Below are 8231 nucleotides of genomic sequence, written 5' to 3'. Positions count from 1 at the left end.
TGAAATAAAAATAAAATTTTATTTCAGCGTAATTTCTCACTTGTAAGCGCAAAAAATTGCTAAAAAATATTATTTTTATCTTAATTTTTTCACCGCCTGCCTCATACCAAATCCAATTTGCATTTTCGAGTATCATGATCAAAGTACCGAAGTCTTGTGCCGATGAGAAGCAAGGTTATACATGGAGTAAAATTTTATTTCATTTCTTCTCTCCGATCTCGTTTACAATTCTTTTGAGAATCACACAAATCTAATGGAAAAAAAGAATTAATTTTATTTATTTTTTCTGCCCTCGTCAAAACAATTGCCTTATAAAAACTCGAGAAACAAGGAATAAAAAAAGTCTGGCCTAAATCCACTTATATACATCCATAATAATTCCCTAATTTGCAATAATAATACTTTTCGGCTTTCTATCGATTTTTAATAAGAATTAGTCATCACATTATAATAAAACTTGGCACACGTGCCCTGGAATATAACACTGACCTAATTAGTTTGCATAATAATTGCATTTCAATAAGGCTTGATATATAAGTCCCTGGGAACAATGCATTAGTTTTAGATAGAAATTCAAGCACGCTAACTGCTGAATTTGCCCAATGTGCATAATCATCACATTTCATTGAAGTTTGGTTCAGAGATGCTCTAGGGTAATCCGCAGACGTGATCAGTTTAATAATGAAAAACCTGCATATCTAATTATTAGTATTCAATTCCTGGTATCTCAAAAAATCTGATTTAAATTGAATTTGTAGTAGAGGTGCTCAGGAATAAATAAGACTGAAAATGACCAATGTTTACGTCTTTTCTGTATTTTGTATTTCTGTAATTTAATTAAATAACGGAATCAAATAGTTTTCACGTTGTACATCTCAGATATCAGACAAATATTAATTGCCAAGTTTCTTGTTTGGAAGGCTAATCAATTTGTAATATGTCTTTTAAGACATATTAAAATACTCTCAGCATATGGAAGTTCTTTCTAAGCTTTCTTGTGGTGGCCCGGTTTGAGTAGAATGCTACACTGTCCAGTAACATTTTAGTGGAGAAATGGGTTAATTAATGTCTGATATCACAGCAGTAGTACATTATGTTTCATGATTCAAATCAAAATGGCGTTATATCGGTTATTTAGTGCTAGACAAATTCTATACATGCTGTATAGCTTGTCCTTATTGTTGTTGCATTACTTTTATTACCAGTCAAGTGCACATCAAAGAAAGTGGTTGAGAAAATTCATTTACCGATATTGTTGAGTTTGTACTTTATTATTATCTTCAGGAGAGCTTGGGATAAATGCCTCAATAATGGCAACACGTACTCAAGACAATCGTTTTCTGAGAAGCATCCACATGGATATGGAATTCTCGGATCCTAAGCATACAAGCATACAGGAGTGGCGTGAAAGTCAACAAGCATTGAGCCAGCTATGCTATGCTGCCGGACTGGTGCTAGCAAGAGTGGAACAAGCCTGTATTAGACTGGTCTTTTCAAGCAGCCACCGGGAAGGGTTAGAACTATTGTGGAAAAGATATACCGATGGCACACTACGAGATATACTGCAGAAAGTTCTAGTCACACCTCGTCTGCTTTCGACGCTCGGTGTTCCAGAAATTACGATAGGTGTTCACATAAATGAAGAGGAGTTCCTGAAGGCGATGGAATATGTATCTAGTAAGTACAAGTTTGTTATCTGATCAAGGGGAGCAAGCAAACATAAAACCTAGTTTGATCACTATTTTAGTCCCCGTTCGGACTAAGTCAGAAAACGGGGACTTATAATTCGGTCTCCATCCGTCCGTGCGTCCGTTCAAAGTCATATTCCAGAATCCCTTAGACCGATTCCGTTCATTCTTCGCATGTGCCTAGTACTTTATGTGGGACATATGCACATGCAGTGGTTTAGCGATTCGATTCAAAATGGACGACTGGCAGCCATCTGGTTTTTTGAAAATGTTGTATTTTGGACATGCTTTTTCAGTTTTCATTCAAACTTGGTACATAGATTATACATGTTAGGATACATGTCCATGACGATTTATTTCACAATTGGATCAAAAATGGCCGACTGGCAGCCATCTTGTTTTTTGAAAATGTTGCAATTTTAGACATGATTTGTCAGTTTTCATTCAAATTTAGTACATAGATCATATATGTTAGGATACATGTCCCCGACCGTCCGTGAATTCCTTAGTCTGTCCGTCCGTCCGTGTGTCCGTCCACGCGTCAGTCTGTGCAGAGTCATATTTCAGAATCCTGTGGGCCGATTCCATTCATTCATTGCATGTGCCTAGTACCTTATGTGGTTATGTGGTTTAGCGATTCGATTCAAAATGGCCGACTGGCAGCCATCTTGTTTTTTGAAAATGCTTTGTCAGTTGGCATTCAAACTTAGTACATAGATTATACATGTTAGGATACATGTCCATGACAATTTATTTCGCAATTGGATCAAAGATGGTCGACTGGCAGGCATCTTGTTTTGTTTTTTTATGTGGTATCTTGGACATGCTCTATCATTTTTCATTCAAATTTGGCACATACATGTACTTTATACATGTTAGAATGCATGTCCATGACAATTTGTTTCAAAATCTGGTCAAGGATGGCCGATTGACAGCCATTTGACTTGTTGGTCTTACTACTATATTTCCACAATTTATGTACCATTTTCATTCGTATTTGGCACATACATCATACATATCAGTGTGTTTCATAATCAGATCAAAGATAGCCGAATAACGGCTGTTTTTATTTTTGGCCATATTACTACTACATGGAACACATGTTTTGATGTAAATAAACAATCTGTTGTATACGCGACTTGGAACTCAAGTTTCAAGGACACGCTCGCGACAACCCCTCCGCTTTAATGTGACGAGCACAAAGAGAACTTTAACAGGGACTGTGTTATTTTCAATGACTTGTTGAAATCATAAAATTGGACAACTTTAAATATTTATAAGGGAAATATTATTGTACATCCCGGTACACATGTAGCTTGTTATATTCAACCTTAGATGTCAACATCAGTACAACATGTGTATTTATTATGCATAGCCTTTATTGAATATGTAATGAACTATTTTTCTTTGACACTTATTTTACCATTTATATTGACAACTGCTACTATTTCCGTGTCATCATCTAATATACATACATGTAGGAAGTTAACATTTTAGCAATTATTGGTTTTATTCTGAATATATGTATTTATGAATTAAAACATCTACCTATACACACAATTTAATCATTTTTACAACTAAATCTGTTAGATTTACTGGTCATGATTAGTTAATCAAATAGAGAAAAATGTTGATGAAAATGAATGATAATATGATACAACATCTTACTGGAGCTCAGGGACAGCAGAGGATACCAAACTTACCCATTGTTTAAGACTCAAGTTCAATAAAATAGAGTGGCATATTTTATTATATATATTATTGTTATATATATTATTATATATATATATTCTGATTTCTGGTGGAAAAACTTGTAACATGTTATACAATCGCTAATGGTATTTTATGCTGATTTAGATATTTGTACCTGATTGTTTTTTATCTACAGTTACAGTGGCATGTGAATGAAATTATTGAATTGTTCAAAAACATAGTTTGTGTACATTCACTACTAATAAACTAATAAATACTATCTGGACAGTTTATTTGTGTTATTGAGAACATTAACCACTTGTATTTATTTTTTTCATAGCAAAAAATGTATATTTACCAGTGGCAACACAACCTGGACGTGTGACACCCAATGCAGACTGTATAAAAGAATTACAACCTGTTAGTTGGCGTGAATAGCGTGAAGCCTTGTTCTCCAAACTTTGAAACAAGAGATTATGTACTTCATATTGATAAAAAATTTACCACGATGGGACTGCTTAAACATTTTGTACTCAATTTTAGCTGTTTCATTTCATTGTTTATTATTATTGGTAGTCGAAATTGCTAATGACTGTAAAATAATGTCAATGAATAATAATTTCGCTTCCACATGAAAATTTGTAATCCAGTTCAAAACAAAGTTTTGTTCAATGTTTAGTGATATTTTTTTTTAAAAAGTTCAGAAGATGGCACTATACATTATATTTTGTATGCAGTCAATAAACGTTTGTTTATTAATATATCTCGATCCTTAGTTGTTGAATGGTTCTGATATTCAATCTTTTATTCTTCGGAAAACCTATTTTTATATATTTAAATCTATTGGATCTGTGTTTTCCTAGGGGTTCAATCGCATAACATGACAGTAGATATGGTCGTACAGAATCGAAAATCCAAGATTCCTTGTTCCCTTTGCAGAGATAAATGTTTGGTATGAATCATATGCGAATACTGGTAACACACACAGAACAGCTGTTTACAAACTCAATTATCTACACAAGACTAGCTCATTGTATTCTCCACACACCAAAAAGGCATTTTACGTTTTTACAAAAAATAAAATGAAAGTTCCATTTGCAGTAAAAAACGGGTTTTTACACTTTACGGTTTTTAATGTATTTGATAATTTGTGTTTTAAGAATCAAGAGTCAAACAATATCACACATTGAATAATGCGGATATATAATTGTATTTAATTATTGATTTTAATTATAATTACTTGTATAATAGCGTATTTTATGCATTTACATGTGGTTTTACTCATACACGCATTTATATTTATTTACCAATAACTCGCACCTTACAAGTACGGCGTATTTACATTCATCTAATAATAACTTATTGCACACTTTGCAAGCACGGTGTATTTATTTTTATTTAATATAAAATACTGATAAATAAAATATTGATCACCTCGGCAAATTAAATTCAAATACACTTTACTTCCGACGTACAAGTTATTGGCAAATATTAATATGAATAAAATAAATAATTTAAATATAGAACTGCAAGGATTCAATCAAGATAAAAAACGTGCGTATCCAAAAAATCCGTAGTCGAAACTCCCTACATTAGAGATATACGTAACAACTTAGCCCTCTGACGTCGATACACCAACAGCAGAACCTTTGTTTTCAATGAAAAATTCACATTATTTACGAGAATCCACTAAACCGCGGAAATAAACAAGAACTTCACTGCACATGTGCAACGACCTCACCCGGGAGATTTGCGCATGCCCCCGGGCGTCAAAAAGAGAAATTTGTAATTTTGTAAGAATTACGACATTGAATGTGAAAAATACTTTATACACTTAAAGAAATTAGATCATTGTACGAATTACGGAAGATTAAAATTTTACACCTTGTGCATGTCTACGAAATTCCGTTTTTTTTTATTTATTTAAATTACAGTATTACGAAAAAACAATTGATCACAGCATACGAAAATATCTTTTGCCGACCCTTTAATATTGTCAAAAATTGGCAACCTGAGTACCAGATTGGTTGATGGAGAGGATGGCTTGAATTATTCAAATGAGTACGTTTAATATGGTTGTGTATGTCATTGTCGCACTGGTAAAATATAATTGATTAGAATGCATACGGGTTCGATTATCTGATACATGTGAAATATTTTGATTGGTAGTATGCATTGGATTCCAACTCTGGGTTAGAGAAAACATTATACACTCAATATTAACAAGTTGAAACATTGTGCCTGAAATTTCAATTTATCAAGGAGCTGCGTGATGCAACTGTCACGTAAAAACAGGTTTTGGTTTTCATCTGCCATTGTCTTGAAGAGGTCTTCAAAATGGGGAAGTAAAGGCTTACTTTCAACAACCTGAAAGTATTTATTTATTGCGCAACACTCAAATGACACAATTGAAAGTTTGGTATGAGGGAAAGTTCCATACATTTCGTCGTAATCCGCAACAATTTGAAATATGATACGTGTACTGAGCACAGGGAAAGGACACGGGCCGACAGTTTTACGCCCCTCCGACTTGATACCACATTCCTAACCCCTAAATGGACGAGTTTACTAGTAATTTTTTCGACAGGTCTTTTGTGGTGAAGGAGCCAGTCATTGATGTATAGGCGTGTACCTCGTATTGGGCATAAGTACTTGCATTTGATTCACAATGTGTCGTGCCTTGGTATGTGGGCAGCTGCGGTGTCTGAAGTTTCTTTAATTCGGACTGTCTAATTATAACAAATAGTGATGTTAATTTGCAGTTACAAAAAAAAAAAAAAAAAAAAAGGACCGGCTGGAAACTGCCCAAGTGTTTATTAATCATTGCCAATCACGTACACTACAAATATGATGGATCATAAATTAAATTACGCATTACTTTAAAATATTTTCAACTATTTCAGTGAAAAGAACATATTTTCGCTCCTTGTGATGCCTCCAGTTAATTTGACTGTCATTTCAACTCGTAATTTTCAACTAAAAATTTTACTTTACTATATTGTATTGTCGTTTACATATGTGGGCGTTAAGATAACTGGAGCACCAATTTAACTTGTACTTTTGCTTCTGTACTTTGCGCCCGTTTGTATCATATGCTGTAGCCTCTTCAGAACTCCCATAGAAAGTAATGTAACAACTGGAATATCAGGGTTGATTTAAACATAGAAAAAAAATGAATTAAGTTCTCAAATTTTGAAGGCGTGATTTGTCTAGTTTTAAAATCAAAATAGGCAGCAATGAAGCCGACTAAATTACAATTTTATGGCAATAAATAAAAATACTTTGACTCCTTTGTCAACGCAGGACATGTGCTAAATATGGGACAGACATGCATCGTGGTTGTCGAATATAAAAATGTGTGTTCACAAACAAAGTCATTAAAAGAATGTACATTGGACTAGAATGATCGAATTAATTGTCTAAATTTTACCTTTCAAATACTGTTCAATTAACTACAGTCATCACGTCCACTATTCCTTTGATCAATGTATAGGTAACAAGTGGCGAGCAACAACTTGAAGATACACGACACCTTCCTACCCTAAATGTGTGACGTTACCTCTTATATCACCACCTGCCCGACACTTGCCGCGATACGTTTTCATACTGTTCTTAATTGTGAATTTCCTATCGACAATGTCACGGTCATGGTCATGAACTTCACGTCACTGTTATTAACAGTTTAATTCTCGCGTACAGGCAACATGTAAAGCGCTACATGTAGACATGCCAAACCTATTTAAGAGTCCTGCCACCTCACAGGAAGGACAATTACATTGTCAATTTCAAGCACAGCAGAACTAGGGGCGCAGTACATCTGAAAGGATTGCTGCCTGCAGCTCGCGCTTCAGATATTTGCAAATCAGCCAGATAAGTAGGCCGTCTGTCTACTTTACGAAGTTGCATTCCAGTGCTTTATGAACAAGTGTGAAAACGTACAATCATCGAAATACTTAAATTAGGGACACCGCGTGGTAATGGAATTTAAACTTGTTAATCAATATTATTTTTCAAGATCTTTATGTTCTTGGCTATAATACGGGGATTGTGTTCAAAGGAATGAATTATACTTCTAAAATATTGTTATGACCGAAATGAGTCCAGCGAATGACGAGACTCGGTAGGTGTATCATCAATCGCAAAACTGCATACACCATGTAAATTAATCAGATTAATACTATTTGTACCCCTTCTTAACACGTGTAGTTGTAGTTTCCATGACAACCAAGTATGGTTGAATGTGAAGACGTGATAATCCATCTTTAGAAGGAATTGGAAACTCGAGTTTCAATTGTTGCCCAAACCTTGGATCACATTATTCCAAACATCGCGTTGGGTCCAACTTGTCTATTGAATAGTTTGTCATATCGCTCGTACAGACACCCATCATGGGCGTTGTCACGATTCCCACGGGTGACGCTTGTATTATCATCTTCACATTGTTTTCAAGTGTGGTTTTTAAAACAATATCCGTGACTCGTATATCAAGTATGTGGTATATGGGCAGCCGACAGTAATATAATTCCACGATGTGCAATTCGTACATCATTATCACCTACGAATAATCAGCCTGTAAAGCATTTCACCACGATGTAGAAACGTGCTTTCAAACATTTACTGATGAGAAACAGAACTGATAAACAAGTCAGGGCAGCACCAATACTATTACGTTCGCTGGCATTTTCACAGCGATACAGATTTCATTTTTGGACATCCGATTGTAATTCTACCAATCTTGACTGGCAGATGAGACATGGTGGCATGAACATTGCTAACAAAACATGCAAAATTCAACTTGGTAAAATATGCATTTTAGTTTCATTTTTTTTTAAGTCAACAGAATTAACAAAA

The 8231-nt window shown here is 34.5% G+C and overlaps 1 protein-coding gene across 1 annotated transcript; it reads left to right on the top strand.

The window, feature by feature from the left end:
• Window positions 1-1310: 1310 nt before the first annotated feature.
• On the top strand, window positions 1311-4141 carry LOC146745519 (uncharacterized). The gene is made up of 2 exons (XM_085498727.1): window positions 1311-1677; window positions 3721-4141. Exons 1-2 carry the CDS (start codon window positions 1311-1313, stop codon window positions 3816-3818), a joined length of 465 nt encoding a protein of 154 aa, XP_085354853.1. The 3' UTR covers window positions 3819-4141.
• Window positions 4142-8231: the final 4090 nt, after the last annotated feature.

This window comes from Saccoglossus kowalevskii, chromosome 5 (assembly GCF_978046115.1).
Source record: "Saccoglossus kowalevskii chromosome 5, keSacKowa6.1, whole genome shotgun sequence".
Taxonomy (NCBI): Eukaryota; Metazoa; Hemichordata; class Enteropneusta; family Harrimaniidae; genus Saccoglossus; species Saccoglossus kowalevskii.
The sequence above is the reverse complement of the archived record's forward strand: the minus strand, read 5'-3'. Positions and strand labels throughout refer to the sequence as shown.

Coding starts and splice junctions, on each gene's coding strand:
- LOC146745519 (XM_085498727.1), top strand. CDS start 1,311: ATGGCAACACGTACTCAAGACAATCGTTTTCTGAGAAGCATCCACATG. Junction 1,678..3,720: donor GGCGATGGAATATGTATCTA/GTAAGTACAAGT, acceptor TTTTTTTCATAG/CAAAAAATGTATATTTACCA.